This window comes from Schistocerca gregaria, chromosome 6, assembly GCF_023897955.1.
Source record: "Schistocerca gregaria isolate iqSchGreg1 chromosome 6, iqSchGreg1.2, whole genome shotgun sequence".
NCBI classification, from domain to species: domain Eukaryota; kingdom Metazoa; phylum Arthropoda; class Insecta; order Orthoptera; family Acrididae; genus Schistocerca; species Schistocerca gregaria.
In genome coordinates, this window is record NC_064925.1 from 14,237,818 (window position 1) to 14,254,813 (window position 16,996).

At 43.5% G+C, this 16,996-nt stretch overlaps 1 protein-coding gene across 1 annotated transcript in view; it reads left to right on the forward strand.

Annotated features, from left to right (window-relative positions):
• LOC126278144 (uncharacterized) overlaps positions 1 to 16,996 on the forward strand; it is a 352,141-nt gene that overhangs the window by 264,227 nt on the left and 70,918 nt on the right. The window contains exon 4 of the mRNA XM_049978035.1: positions 1,583 to 1,719. Coding sequence (XP_049833992.1) covers positions 1,583 to 1,719 — 137 coding nt within the window. The remainder of the gene's footprint in view (positions 1 to 1,582; positions 1,720 to 16,996) is intronic.

Genomic DNA, 16,996 nt, shown 5'->3' on the forward strand with positions numbered 1-16,996 from the left:
CCCCTAGAACTAATTAAAGTAGCCTAAGGACATCACACACATCCATGCCCGAGGCAGGATTCGAACCTGCGACCGTAGCGGTCGCGCGGTTCCAGACTGAAGCGCCTAGAACCTCTCGGCCACTGCGACCGGCTGAAAGTTGAAAATCAGTACTTCTTTGTAAATGTCGACCAGTGATTCTGCTGTGGTGGCCATACACAAACTCTGAGTCTGAGATATTATTATTACGAGTGGTAGCGAGCGAACAGTTGTCGAGGGGGGTCGGAAATGGTCGGTCGCAGGGTGCGGTGGAGAGAAGCTGCGCGAAATGACACGTCGCAGCCTGCCGTGTTCGTCCCGGTAGAACCGGAGCAGACTTCGGGTTAACTGAGGATTTTTATGGTAATTCGCCTTTTGGATCCACGTATTAGTTGTTCGCTAGCGCACTGGACAGATTTTGTCAGATTTGTATATGCATACAACGAGAGTAATTTTCGTATCTTTGTTGTGGCCAGAGACGTGTTCGTTAAGTATACGCATTGTGGGTGTAAAGGTTGTCAGTGTTTAAATAATCTTTTTTGCGAATATAGTAATTAAACTCCTTATTGTTTTCTTTCTTTCATTGACGTCGTAGCAGTAAAGAGAATAATAAACAAATCTGCTAACTTCACTGTTACAAATTAAGTAGTAAGCTACAAACTGCGGAAGTCGCAGCATACTTTTCCAGTAACTACGGACGGAGCACTACCCAATGAAAGATTGATTCCCATAACTATAAACAAATCAATTCTCATGTATCTGACTGCGAGTTTTAAATTATTCTCTATCAATTCCTAACACCCGTTCTCCAATGCTCATGTACGCGACATACTTCGCCTTACCGCTGCAAATGCTTGATTATCAACATGCCAAAAATATTTCAAAAGCAATACTGCGATCAATGCAGAGTGCAATCCATGCTCATGATAACTGCTACAACTACTGCTATATATTATATTGAGAGACTGATTGATTAGGAGGGATTTGGTCAGCTAGCCATAACCAGTGTAAAAGAAATGAAAGAAAATAATTAAGTCTTAAATTTACTATATTCAAAGAACAAATTATTTAAACACTGACAAACTTTACACAGACTTTAATTATTCCATGATGTCTATACTCAATAAACACGTCTCTGCCTACTACTAAAATACTTATATTACTCGCACTGTATGCATACACAAATTGGACAAAATCTTCCAGTGCCCAAGCAAGCAACAAATACGTGCAACAAAAATTCAAATTGCCAAAAGATCTTCAGTTAATACCAAAGTCTCCTACGGCGCTACTAGCACCATTACGGCAGGCTGCCACTACCGCAGGCAGCTGCGTCCGATCACTTCCGACTACTTTCAGCAACTGCAGTATAACTACTACTCGCGATTATAGTGTGTCTCAGACTCAGAGTTGGTGTTTGCACACAACACAAAATCATTGGTCAACTTTGCAAAGAAGTATTGACGACCAGCTTTCGGACTGGTTAGCTGTAACTAGCCACATGCTGCTGTACGTTGCCTGGGCCAGTAAGGACGACCTTGGCAGTCACGTGACTCGTGTGTTGCAGTGCCGCCGCAAGGCCCGCTCAGCCTGGAGGTGGAGAGCGTGTCGCGGTACACACCCGGAGACCTGCTGAGGGCCGAGTGCGAGGCGCCGCCCTCCGACCCTCCCGTCGAGATGCTCTACCTGCTCAATGACTTCCCGGTAAGTCTCCGCTCTACTACTCACAGTTCACTGAAAGCCTCTATGAGGGGGAAGATTTATCTGAAGAGATAGAAGAAGAAACTTGAACCACTTAGAAGAGATAGGGGATCCAGTATTATAATCAGGATTTAAGAGAGCTTTGGAGGATTTAAGATCAAATTAGGCAGAGGGGACAGATAAGATTCCATAGAAACTTCTAAAAGCATTGGGCATAGTGGCAACAAAACGACTTTCGGAAAAATATCATCCACACCATTCCGAAGACTGCAAGAGCTGACAAGTGCGAGAATTATCGCACAAGCAGCTTAACAGCTCATGCATCCAGGTTGCTAAGAAGAATAGTATACAGAAGAATGAAAAGAAAACTGAGGATGTGTTAGGTGGCGATCAGTTTGGCTTTAGGAAAGGTAAATGCACCAAAGAGACAATTCCGACATGTTGTTGTTGTTGTGGTCTTCAGTCCTGAAACTGGTTTGATGCAGCTCTCTATGCCACTCTATCCTGTGCAAGCCTCTTCATCTCCCCGTACCCATTGCAACCTACATCTTTCTGAATCTACGTAGTGTAGTCATCTCTTGGTCTCCCTCTACGATATTTACCCTCCACGCTGCCCTCCAATACTAAATTCGTGATCCCATGATGCCTCAGAATATTTCCTACCAACCGATCCCTTCTTCTCGTCAAGTTGTGCCACAAACTTCTCTTCTCCCCAATCCTATTCACTATTTCCTCATTAGTTATGTGATCTACCCATCTAATCTACAGCTTTCTTCTGTAGCACCACATTTCGAAAGCTTCTATTCTCTTCTTGCCCAAACTAGTTATCGTCCATGTTTCACTTCCATACATGGCTACACTCCATACAAATACTTTCTGAAACGACTTCCTGATACATAAATGTATATTCGATGTTAACAAATTTCTCTTCTTCAGAAACGCTTTCCTTGCCATTGCTAGTCTACATTTTATATCCTCTCTATTTTGATCATCATCAGTTATTTTGCTCCCCAAATAGCAAAGCTCCTTTACTACTTTAAGTGTCTCAATTCCTAATCTAATTTCCTCAGCATCACCCGACTTTATTCGACTACATTCCATTATCCTCCTTTTGCTTTTGTTGATGTTCACCTTATATCCTCCTTCCAAGACATTCCGTTCAACTGCTCTTCCAAGTCCTTTGCTGTCTCTGACAGAATTACAATGTCATCGGCGAACCTCAAATATTTTATTTCTTCTCCATGGATTTTAATACCTACTCCGAACTTTTCTTTTTTTTTTCTTCACTGCTTGCTCAATATACAGATTGAATAACATCGGGGAGAGGCTACAACCCTGTCTCACTCCCTTCCCAACCACTGCTTCCCTTTCATGTCCCTCGACTCTTGTAACTGTCATCTGGTTTCTGTACAAATTGTAAATAGCCTTTCGCTCCCTGTATTTTACCCCTGCCACCTTCAGAATTTGAAAGAGAGTATTCCAGTCAACATTGTCAAAAGCTTTCTCTAAGTCTACAAATGCTAGAAACGTAGGTTTGCCTTTCCTTAATCAAGCTTCTAAGATAAGTCTTAGGGTCAGTATTGCCTCACGTGTTCCAACATTTCTACGGAATCCAAACTGATCTTCCCCGAGGTCGGATTCTACTAGTTTTTCCATTCGTCTGTAAAGAATTCGCGTTAGTATTTTGCAGCTGTGACTTATTAAACTGACAGTTCGGTAATTTTCACATCTGTCAACACCTGCTTTCTTTGGGATTGGAATTATTATATTCTTCTTGAGGTCTGAGGGTATTTCACCTGTCTCATACATCTTGCTCACCAGATGGTAGAGTTTTGTCAGGACTGGCTCTCCCAAGCCCGTCAGTAGTTCCAATCGAATGTTGTCTACTCCGGGGGCCTTGTTTCGACTCAGGTCTTTCAGTGCTCAGTCAAAATCTTCACGCAGTTTCGTATCTCCGATTTCATCTTCATCTACATCCTCTTTCATTTCCATAATATTGTCCTCAAGTACATCGCCCTTGTACAGACCCTCTATATACTCCTTCCACCTTTCTGCTTTCCCTACTTTGCTTAGAACTCTGTTTCCATCTGAGCTCTTGATGTTCGTACAAGTGGTTCTCTCCAAAGGTATCTTTAATTTTCCTGTAGGCGGTATCTATCTTACCACTATTGAGATAAGCCTCTACATCCTTACATTTGTCCTCTAGCCATCCCTGCTCAGCCATTTTGCACTTCCTGTCGATCTCATTTTTGAGACGTCTGTATTATTTTTTGCCTGCTTCATTTACTGCGTTTTTATATTTTCTCCTTTCATCAATTAAATTCAATATTTCATCTGTTACCCACGGATTTCTACTAGCCTTCGTCTTTTTACCTACTTTATCCTCTGCTGCCTTCACTACTTCATCCCTCCAAGCTACCCATTCTTCTTCTACTGTATTTCTTTCCCCAATTCCGGTCAATTGCTCCCTTATGCTCTCCCTGAAACTCTGTACAACCTCTGGTTCTTTCAGTTTATCCAGGTCCCATCTCCTTAAATTTCCACCTTTTTGCAGTTTATTCAGTTTTAATCTACAAGTCATAACCAATAGATTGTGGTCAGAGTCCACATCTGCCCCTGGAAATGTCTTACAATTTAAAACCTGGTTCCTAAATCTCTGTCTTACCATTATATAATCTATCTGAAATTCCGACATAGTAGTTAATAATGGAAGCAAGTCTAAGGAATAATCAAGACACCTTCATAGGATTTGGTGAGGTGGGAAAAGCTTACGACAATGTAAAAAGGAGCAAGATTTTCGAAATTCTGAGGAAGATTTAGGTAAACTATAGGGAGAGATGGATAATTACAATATGTAGATGACCCAATAGGGAACCAACTGGGATTAATAAGAGTGGACGACAAAGAATGAAGTGTTCCGATTAAAAAGAGTGTAACATAATGCTGCAGTCTACCGCGCCGACTGTCCCGTTTGTACAACGAAGATACAATGAGGGACATATAAGAAAGGTTCGGGAGTAGAATTAAAATTCAAGGTGGAAGGAATTCGCTGATAGGATTCGCTGATGACGTTGCTATCCTGAGTGAAAGTGAAGATGAATTACATGATCTGCTGAGCACAGAATACCGATTAAGAGGAAATAGAAGAAAGACGAAAGTAATGACGGCAGGTAAGGGACGTGGAGATTCTACACAGAGTCGGAGAGGCAGAAAATATGTGGAAACCACTGAGAAGGGACACGATGATCGGACATGAGTTAAGATATTAAGGAATAACTTCCATGGTGTTAGAAGGAGCTGTAGAGGGCAAAAACTGTAGAGGATGACTGAGATTGGAAAATAATTGCCAGCTTACACTATGTGATCAAAAGTATCCGGACACCTCCAAAAACATACGTTTTTCACATTAGGTTCAGTATGCTGCCAGCTGCTGCCAGGTACTCCATATCAGCGGCCTCAGTAGTCATTAGACATATTTCGAGAGCAGAATGGGGCGCTCCGTGGAACTCACGGACTTGGAACGTGGTCAGATGATTGGGTGACACTTTTGTCATACGTCTGTACGCGAGGTTTTCACGCTCTTAAACATCCATAGGTGCACTGTTTCCGATGCGATAGTGAAGTGGAAAAGTGAAGGGACACGTACAGCACAAAAGCTTACCTCATCTGTTGACTGACAGAGACCGCCGACAGTTGAAGAGGATCGTAATGTATAGATATCTATCCAGACCATCACATAGGAATTCCAAACTGCGTCAGGAACCACTGCAAGTATTATGACAGTCAGTGAATAAATTTGGATTTCATGGTCAAGCTGCTGCTCATAAGCCACAAGTCACGTCCGTAAATGCTAAGCGACACCTCGCTTGGTCTAAGGAGCGTAAACAGAGGATGACTGAACCGTGGAAAAATGTTGTGTCGAGTGACGAATCACGGTACGCAATGTGATAATCCGATGGCAGGATGTGGGATGCCTGGTGAACGTCATCTGCCAGCGTGTATAGTACCAACCCAGAAATTGGGAGCCGGTGGTGTTATGGCATGGTCGTGTTTTTCATGGAGGTTGCTTGCACTCCTTGTTGTTCTCCGTGGCCCTATCACAGCACAGACCTGCATTGATGTTTCAAGCACCTTCTGGCTTCTCAGTGTTGAAGAGCAATTTGAGGATGGCGGCTGCATCTTTCAACACGATCGAGCACCTGTTCATAATGCACGGTCTGTGGGGGCACTGGTTACACTATAATAACATCCCTGTAATCGACTGGCCTGCTCAGAGTTTTGACTTGAATCCTATAGGACACCTTTGGGTTGTTTTGGAACGCCGGCTTCGTAGCAGCCCTCACCGACCGACATCGATACCTCTCCTCAGTGAAGCACTCCTAGAAGAATGGGCTGCCATTCCCCATTTCGCTGTTCATATGGTAAAACGTCAACATCATGCATGAAGTTTCAATTTGTTACTCATTTTCTGCTAATCCTATTCACAAAACATTTTGTAGACAGTAACGGCCTGTGTCTCTGAATGAGAAAGGTGCTTTCAATAAGTATTGCAATACATGGGTCTTCTGAAAACAGATTGTCTTTCTTCAGGATTATACGCCACTCATTTTGCAACGAAACCCTACTTTTCAAAGCAATATCCATTCAGTGCGACGGCCTTCTGCCACTTTATTGCCCGCATTGCATTACTCTACTGGTCGGCGTCAAAGCCACCGTCTGGCTGCTGCCGCTGCTGCGTCAGTAATCTCCCCATCCTCCACATACTGCTTCCGATGGGTTGCATCCTTCATTGGTCCAAACAGATGGAAGTCGGCAGGTGCGATATACAAGCTGTAAGGTTTGTGGGGAAGAACAGTACAGTCAAGTTTTGTGAGTTTCTCTTACATGTGAAGACTAGTGTGACATCTTGCGTTGTCATGGGGAAGGAGAAGGTCACTTGCATTTTTGTAGCGACGAACACGATGAAGATGTGAAGATGTTTCTTTAATTCTTCAGTTTCAATATTTCGTTGAAAGGGAACAACAACTTTATTTAAATCGCTTAAAGCGTTTATTAACGTTTCTGTCCAAAGTTGCAATTATTTATTAGGCGACTGCTTTATTTAATTTGTTTCGGATAGCACCATACACTTCAGGGTTGATCGTTACACCATGAGGCTGCACATCAGACAGAATAACGCCTCCAGAGTCCCATAAGACCGTCACCAGAACTTTATCGCCTGAGGAAGCGGCTTCATGGCTTGCGTTCTGTTCACGATTCGAAGTGATGAACCCACGAACCATGTGACGACGTTCGACGAAAAATATTCGCAATAACCCACGTAACGACCTAGAAATTCCGTACAGATGGTCATTGGTTGCTCTTTATGGTCTTCTGTTGAACACCGAGGAAGGCAGCCGTCACACACCTTTGAGTACCCCAACTGTTGGACGAATGTGTCAGCACTACCAACAGAGATGTTCTAACAACCCTACCACAACAAAGGTGCAAAAATTAATAATTATTGTAGGGTTGCTCACGCTGCTACATATCGCATTTTTGGGCAACAACAAAGTTATATTATGTGCTAGGTGTCATTAGAGCACAATTAATAAAGTCATTTCATAAAAAATGGATAAACTAGGCACTTATGTTTTCGTGTTTTCCACGCTGGTCTCGTTGTGAACTCATTGCTCAATCGTCGATAATCTAGGTAGTGCTGATTCCAAGCTCGGATGCAAAGAGGCCTAGGGGTTATTCTCGATATTAAAAAGTTTTATAGATGTGTTTCATAAACCATTTTTGAAGATTCAACTTTTGCAAGTTAGGATAATGGTGACGTAAAGAAGTAATCAGCACTCCGAATTTAAGTTACACTTCTTTTTTATTAGTTTTGTTGCAAGTTCATGTTCCATAACATCACTTCACAATATAAAACATAGTTGAAAATATCTTCCTCACTGTTAAAGTTCACCTCTCACAAACTGACTAAAATTTGCGTCTCTTTAACATGACGATCAAAGCTTGACTCTCTAATAACCGCTTACGCGCCCAAAAATCAGAGATACAAGTATATCAAAGATCATAGTAACAAAAGAAAGAATACACATATGAATAATATCATTGCACTATATACATATCGTTGTATCGAAGTACGTCTACATTAATGAACTCAAATCTGAATGTTGTCACAGAAATATGTTAACTATTTTACAGAAACACAGTAGAATATTGCTGATATCGAGAGGTTGAGGTGAAGTGATGTAATGGTTAGGTAAGTCAAGTACCATTACAATGTCCAGTTGTGCAGCAAAGTTTTGGATTGTGATCCGTCGATCACGTCGAGTGAGAGCGTGCGCGCTTTCCAGTGTTGCAGGAGTGACGACTCTGTGCGAGCTGACGGCACGTGGGGGATCGGGCACGTTTGCCAGGCACGACCTTGTTGCTATAGTGAAGACACTTCGTCGAAAGACTCACCGTCATTTGGCTCACTACCAGGTCAGAGTAGGCATTCTTCAAGCGCCTATGAGTATCAGCGATGCTCTGGTTTTCCACCAAAGAAACTGAATGGCAGCTCTCCGCTTGGAACGCACCTCTGGTACAAACGCCATTTGGAAGGCAACGTATAGCGCTGCCAACTATCGGAACTTCATGAAACTGTAAGGACTGAAGCAGGAATACTTCACAATGTTCCACAACAAATTCCACACATTTTAACCAAAGATGGGTGAGAAAAAAATATATTACAGTACTTACTGAACGCTCCTCGTACCCGCAGAATTGTACAGTTGTACGACACGCAGCTTCACGAATTATGACCTCATAAACATTTAGATGCTTTAAAACTAGGTCTCCTTAAAACCATGCGCAAATTACCAAACTTTCTTACACACGGGGGTTTCGATTTTTTAAAGAATCGGGGCTACGTTGGAAATGGTAGTTTTAGAAACTGTAAACTGACTATTCAAGTTTAATGGCTATTGGTGAGTCTGAAACCAAACAGTGTCTAGAGAGGAGATGAAACGAAACGAACAAAACATGTGAATGCCGGCCGCGGTGGCCGAGCGGTTCTAGGCGCTTCCGTCCGGAACCGTGCGACTGCTACGGTCGCAGGTTCGAATCCTGCCTTGGGCATGGATGTGTGTGATGTCCTTAGGTTAGTTACGTTTAAGTAGCTCTAAGTTCTAGAGGACTAATGGCCTCAGCTGTTAAGTCCCAAAGTGTTCAGAGCCAAAACATGTGCATTTCAAATTCTTGTAATATCCACCTGGATATCCGTGCGTGTTAAAGCGCTGCTTTCGAGACGTGGAGATGCGTTGGCCCCCGATCGATTCCACCAGGAATATTAGCGAGGAGGGTAGGTCTGCCGGCCAAAGTGCATGTGGTTTTTGAGTGGTTTTCTACACCTCACTAGGTGAGTGCTGGGCTTGCACCCAAGGCCAACGTCAGTTACACGATTCGCTAATATTTAAAAAACTTTCGCTCATTTCCACGTGAACGACAATACTCGCAGACAGTTGGGGCACACACATTCCTTCCTGATGGGAGCTGTAGAGTAGCGACGGAAGGGCATCGGGCAACCCCTTAAATTAAAAACGCCAACGCCGTGAATATTCATACCTACCCTACGCCGATGAGAGGTTCAGGCAGAATAAAACGAAGAAGTGCACATTTTATCGTCTGCCAAAGTTTATAACTTTTAAGAATTGTAATTATTTTCACAACTTACGACTGCTCTCATAACGAAATTCACCGCTACCGCTCTCGACGTTTCAGTGTGACGTGTCAGTTACGCGGGACCGATCCCCGCCAATCGATTAACGAGGCTGCGAAGGAGGAATTTTATCGGGACAATTTATTGTGGCGTGCCGGCGGCAGAAATGTGTCGCGTCAGCGGCGGGCCGCCTTACAAAGAAGTATTCAATTTCGGCCTGCTGTGTAATGCAGTTCCGCTAACGGCCGCTCGGTAATGCAATATTTACCTAACGAGATTACCGCACTTTAATTCGGCGCCGCATCGCCAGCGGGGCCGGCACGGCGAGGATAAGTAGAAAAAGGCGGCGGCGATAGCCGGCCGAAAAAAAAGGAAGCCCAAAAGAAGACCCAGAAAGAAAAAAAGTGGGAAATTGCCGAGTGGGTAGCTGGTGCAGACGCGACCGTGTTTGTAAATTGAGCAGAACTGCCTGGTGCATTCTCTTCCGCGATCCACAAAAAAGGCGTATTAGTATGCTCGGTGCAGATAAAACAAGAAAACAAGTGCGTTAGTACGTGTTAGCTCACTGCAAATTTAATTAGGATGTATTAAATTAGTGCACAGTTTCGGAGCTTAATGACGGCAGGTCTCAGAACGGGAAAGATAATACCACTCTCATAAATATAAGCTGTGCTGCATCCGGCGGAAGTAAAGTTCAACGAGCGTGAGACAGTTTGTACAGGTACGGAACAACTACTGCACAGGCGCAAGTAAACATGTGGATTGTGTGGGACAGGAGATCAGATAGAAGTTGACTTGCTGCATTGGAACGGAAGCGATGATGAGTACAAAACATGCTGCTGTCTTGACCTCTGCATTACAACAAAAATACAGGGTCTAGATGTCATATTTGACGTTCCCAATTTGTGAAATTCATTTGCTGCATTTCTGCTCCAGTATTCTTATGGTCCTCTTGAATTTCAGTAATTACCTGAAAATGGATAGAAAAACTTTTACGTTATTGGCCTTTAGAAGAATTCCACTCCAGGATAATGACTTGCAGCTTTCTGTAGATAATATCTTCTCAAAGTCCAAAGAAAGCCTTTATAGCAAGATTTAGTCTAATGTCAAGTTTCTAGTGGGTCACATGCTGCTTCTTGAAAACTATTTGTAAAGACTATGACAGTGAGATCAAATATCAAACAGTATTAAGAACAGCGCTGTCTTCCTCAATTAAAAACGTTTTAATCAGGCAATGAAGATAAATCATCGACAGGGTAGCTTGGAGCAGAACGTGATACCTAATATCAAACAATTTTTTGTAAAATAAGGCAAAACAATAAAACACTTCTTAAAGGTGTTTAAAATCACCTTGCAGTATAACCTAAGGTACTTTACTTGAAACTCAGTTAAAGCCATATGTTTTGTATTTCCTACAATTTTTCAGAAACCTGCTTGGGCAGACTCAGTGGACACTGGAGAGTTAGTTATCAGCTTCTGCGATTTTCCTAAGCAGACTTTGCAGTAGGACCTCCCAGTTTTCCATGTGTATATCAGTTGAGTGCTGCCTCTCAAGAAACGTTAAGGTCAGATGTCCATATTATAGCCATTTATAGCAATTGGCATTGTGGGAGAATATATAAATGCGGCTCGAAATGTCGATAATATCGATAATATGCGGGGAAGAGTAAAATCATTTACCTTAATAAACTGTCAGGCACTTGGAAAACGTTCCGTACAGTGTTTGTGACTTATGTGAATTTTGTGACTTACCAAAAGAGGAGTACAATATTGTCTAGCCATATCAAGCAGCTCCAGACTTTTAGTGTAAATCTAACTGTCAGAGCCTATAAGAAGCGCAGGTGATACTTCTGTGGCCATACTAGAACTAATTCAGGAGTGATCCATCCCGGGGAGAGAACTTCAGACCAGCCCCAGGAAGCAAATTAAGCTCAAATTCTTGTTTCTTCTTCATCCGTGGACAGATAAATGTTGGCGGCATGGGTGGTCCAGAAGCGCACAAGCAGACGACTGCTGAAACTACATTTCCTCATTTAGCAGATTTGCTGCTCCTACTTGCATCTTTCTGTTAACTGCTGATACTGACGTTTAGAATTAGCTGACAGGTCGGTTTCCTCGCAGTTAAATATTTTGTCAGTTGCCAGCTTATATTTACCAACAACATTACTAACAAGAGAGTTAAACTTTGCTACTGCTATTTTGTTGAATCTCATCGTTCGTGTTCCAAGTGTGTTTTCTGGATTGTGAATAGACAATAGTAATACACTCCTGGAAATTGAAATAAGAACACCGTGAATTCATTGTCCCAGGAAGGGGAAACTTTATTGACACATTCCTGGGCTCAGATACATCACATGATCACACTGACAGAACCACAGGCACATAGATACAGGCAACAGAGCATGCACAATGTCGGCACTAGTACAGTGTATATCCACCTTTCGCAGCAATGCAGGCTGCTATTCTCCTATGGAGACGATCGTAGAGATGCTGGATGTAGTCCTGTGGAACGGCTTGCCATGCCATTTCCACCTGGCGCCTCAGTTGGACCAGCGTTCATGCTGGACGTGCAGACCGCGTGAGACGACGCTTCATCCAGTTCCAAACATGCTCAATGGGGGACAGATCCGGAGATCTTGCTGGCCAGGGTAGTTGACTTACACATTCTAGAGCACGTTGGGTGGCACGGGATACATGCGGACGTGCATTGTCCTGTTGGAACAGCAAGTTCCCTTGCCGGTCTAGGAATGGTAGAACGATGGGTTCGATGACGGTTTGGATGTACCGTGCACTATTCAGTGTCCCCTCGACGATCACCAGAGGTGTACGGCCAGTGTAGGAGATCGCTCCCCACACCATGATGCCGGGTGTTGGCCCCGTGTGCCTCGGTCGTATGCAGTCCTGATTGTGGCGCTCACCTGCACGGCGCCAAACACGCATACGACCATCATTGGCACCAAGGCAGAAGCGACTATCATCGCTGAAGACGACACGTCTCCGTTCGTCCCTCCATTCACGCCTGTCGCGACACCACTGGAGGCGGGCTGCACGATGTTGGGGCGTGAGCGGAAGACGGCCGAACGGTGTTCGGGACCGTAGCCCAGCTTCATGGAGACGGTTGCGAATGTTCCTCGCCGATACCCCAGTAGCAACAGTGTGCCTAATTTGCTGGGAAGTGGCGGTGCGGTCCCCTACGGCACTGCGTAGGATCCTACGGTCTTGGCGTGCATCCGTGCGTCGCTGCGGTCCGGTCCCAGGTCGACGGGCACGTGCACCTTCCGCCGACCACTGGCGACAACATCGATGTAGTGTGGAGACCTCACGCCCCACGTGTTGAGTAATTCGGCGGTACGTCCACCCGGCCTCCCGCATGCCCACTATACGCCCTCACTCAAAGTCCGTCAACTGCACATACGGTTCACGTCCACGCTGTCGCGGCATGCTACCAGTGTTAAATACTGCGATGGAGCTCCGTATGCCACGGCAAACTGGCTGACCCTGACGGCGGCGGTGCACAAATGCTGCGCAGCTAGCGCCATTCGACGGCCAACCCCGCGTCTCCTGGTGTGTCCGCTGTGCCGTGCGTGTGATCATTGCTTGTACAGCCCTCTCGCAGTGTCCGGAGCAAGTATTGTGGGTCTGACACACCGGTGTCAATGTGTACTTTTTTCCATTTCCAGGAGTGTATATCCTTTAACCCAGACCTACCCAGTTAGATAAGTTTCTTTGTCAAATGTGCATAGTACACAATTCATATCTGCTAATTTATAGTCTAATATTCTGAGAGCTTTAACGTTGAAAACACACAATCTGGTCTCCATTCACTTAAGCTATGCTACTAGCCCATGTCCAACAATTTATCGTTTCGATGTAAAATTATTGATTTGGTGTGATAGGAGCTGTAACGGAGCGGCAATGTGCCAGGCTAATATGTATTCAGACGGCCTTTAAAACACATTTATGAAGAAGAGTTGTTACTCAACACTATCTTTGAACGAAAAACAATTATAGTATCAGTTAAAAGTCTGAACTCAACCTCGATAACTATTTGTGATAAAAGCTTAAAATGCCCAAGGCTGTTTCTGGATGCATGTAGTAACATTTAAGCAAATTTACGATAAAAAACTGACCGCAATTCAAACCTAAAACAGTATTCAGATAAATCCAATTGAACCAAAGCGCTTGAAATACACAACAAACTACAGTGGGACCTTCTTATCACATGTTTCGTTCACTCGTACACACCTTTTTTGTGACACACTTTAAAATTTGCTCATTTAGTGCACAGGGGTAACGCACAGTTTCAAACAAGTGTAAGTGCACATTTCTTCATACGAACGCCCAATTAAGATGCGTGAATTATTGAATTACGAAAGTAATTAGTTAACTCAAGGACAAATCTGCAGCATTAGAATTCATCCGCTGCTACCTCAGTGGATTTACAGAGCCGTAATCTTGCCGCCTTATTTTATTTCACACATCAGACTTGCGCACACTTCCTAGTATTACATTACACACATCACGAAATTGGCGTGACAAGACCTGAAACAAAAATCGGTTACTTCTGGTCTCACGCATGTATACAAATAACGGGCCACACCAGGGAAAACTCAATGACAACCTTGTAACAGGAACAGATAAGACAAAGAAATGACTAGTCACAAAATAGTGAAACTAATGACGACGCAGAAGAGCAGATACAATTATTATTTTGCAAGGTGAAAAACTAAAACACACAGATGGGCAAGTACCCAACAATAAGGTTACTCAGCTTCACGTGGAGTTACCAGTACTCGTGTGTGAATGCAACCAGGGTGCAGCGACAGTACAGTGAATGCTGCGCAGATCTCCAACGGCCGATCTCCTTTGCGCAACACAGTATTGTGCAGCCGAAGCGCTCTTATGTGAAAAAGGGAAGCTCCTTTACACCTTTGCAAACAACAGCTGTCAACTACAAGGGCGCACCGTCGCTCCACGTGCGGCTAAATCGTTTTCCACTACATACATGAGTTGCTCACAGCACAGCGGCCCGCTCGCCACCTTCCTCGTGCCGCTCCTAACTCAAGACTCCTCTGCTGCCCGAGCCACCGTCTTCATTCACACTACAAGGCTCTCCAGCAAACTGATTCTACACAGACAGTGACGTCACCAGAGAGACACAGAGTCGAAAAATATCGAACTTTCGAGAAGGTTTCGACGCACGGCACTAGACTGAAAGTCAGATCACCTTCCAATCTGCCACTTCTCAGTACGCACGCAGCGGAAACAGTGAGCTCTGATCTGTATGACCTGTGGGCCCTACAGCGTGTGCAATATTTCTAGAGTACTCGTCCTTGCGTCCTCTTCTACGTACGAAGGGCGTCTTCTTCAAACTCGGAAATGTTGCGCGATCGTGGAGCACCATAGCCGACCCTTCCTATGGCTGCGAAAGTACCGGATTTTCTGTTGTGTGACCTCATAATTACAAAAGCGACTGCCGATGACGCCGTCTACTCAGTATCGAAAGTGATTCAATGTTCAGACTTAAGGATTCCTTACCGAAACATCTAGAAAGTCCCCGATACAAGCCCAGAGTTCTGTAATAGGAATCGCGGAACACCCTGTAAAGATAACAGTCTAAGTGAAAATAATAAATCCATACAAATATTATAAATACGAAAGTAAGTCTCCCTGTTACGTTTCTACGACTAGACCTCTGAACCAATTTTAATGAAGTTTAGTATGGAGGTAGCTTAAACCCTGAGGAAGAACATGGGCTACCTTAGAAACTTATTTTTAAATACGATGTACACGTATTCTTGCGTGATAGTGCAAATCCAGTGTTTACTCGTGTGCGATGTTTCTGAAATTGGAAAACAACCGCTACACTGTTGGGCAAAACTGGGCAGTTTTTAACGACAAAATGTTGTGGAGGTACAATAATGAAAGCCGACGGTAAGCCCGAGCACCCCATTTAAAACTACGACGTCGGGAAAGCTGTGATAAACTTACAGTTATTATTATTATTATTATTATTATTTACTTTCTGAGTTCGACCTGCGAAGGTGATGGCCGCGAAGATAATTTCAGGTCAGAAGCAGAACGTCATGCGTCCGTAAGAGCTAGAGCCACATTAGAACAGCAGTAAGCCCGTCACAGATTAGTTGTTGAGCGTCAGAAGTCTGTTACAGCTTCTGAGACGCTTGAACACTCATAACGATGGTGCCATGAAAGTGTTATACGACAAACAGAGATACGTTGTCTCTTTACATGTAGAACATCGTACACTTCTCATCAGACTGCATTTGAATACTATCCATATGTACACCTCCATACAGAGTGTTAAAAAAAAGAAAAAAAGGTGTCGAATACTTTGAAACGTGGTATTACTCACTGAACCAAAAAAATAAGTCCAATTAAACATACGTCAGGAAATGCATACTTTCTAAGCTAAGTCCAATAAACATGGAAATGAATACTTTCTGCCTTAAACACGTGTTTAGAGGGGGTGTTCAACGTGACGTCCATTCATGTCAATGCACCCCTCTGTACTAGGGCATAACTAATGACCCACCCTTTGAAGTGTATCCGGTTGTCATAGCTGCTGGAACGCACTGAAAGACGCGATCCTGTACCATGCGTACATTATTGATTAGAGTAGACCAATTCCAGTGTCCCCATAACCAAATGTCTAGGGTAGTGAGGTCTGGGAAACGAGCAGGCCAAGGTACGGGGTCAGTCCAGCGGTCCTGAAATGTCTGCGTTAGATGTTCACGCACATTGTGACGAAAGTGTGCTGCTGATCCGTCACGCATGAATCACATTTGCAGCAATGGGCACCCTGCAGCGAGGTAGGCAATGCATTACTGAGACAGTCCAAGTAATGCGCCCCAGTTATCCTTTGTGGAAGCACGTATCACCCAATTAATCCTTCACCAAAACCGCCTGCCCATACGTTGCTTGAGAATAGGTGTTCAGAATGGTTCGCCAATAATACACAAAAGAATGATTTAATTCCACAGTGTGGAAAGTCCTCAATTTCATGTATCCCAACTGTCAAGTGGGCAAATAAGCAGGCATACCCTGTTCATAATATTCCAGTTTCAGTCTTTTCCAACATATAGGTTCAGAAAATATAATAAGAGCAATAAAATGATTTCAGCATCAATGACATAAGCACATGGAGAAAATAGTAGTAAGCACAAAATATGAATGTCAAAATGTCTAGTAACTAACATCAGTAACCTACAACTACAATAGCACATGTCCTACCACCCAAAGAAAATAAAATGCAGAAGCAACCATCAAAATATTTTCTTACATCTAGGCATACATTCAATGAATAGTATGTATATTACATGTCATCAAAATAGAAATTACATTAAGTAAGCTTTAGTACCATACATAGTTTCCATATCAGATGAAAGAAAATGACTTTATAAACAATATACAATTTTCCTTATATTCGAGATTATTGAGATTTGCAAATTTCATTCTAGGTATCAGACTTACAACGTTTCGATTCAGTTACACCCTCAAACATAATAATTTCCTAGATTTTGGATAGATCATTCTGTAAGCATTTGGGTGAGGATTTTCTTTCACCGC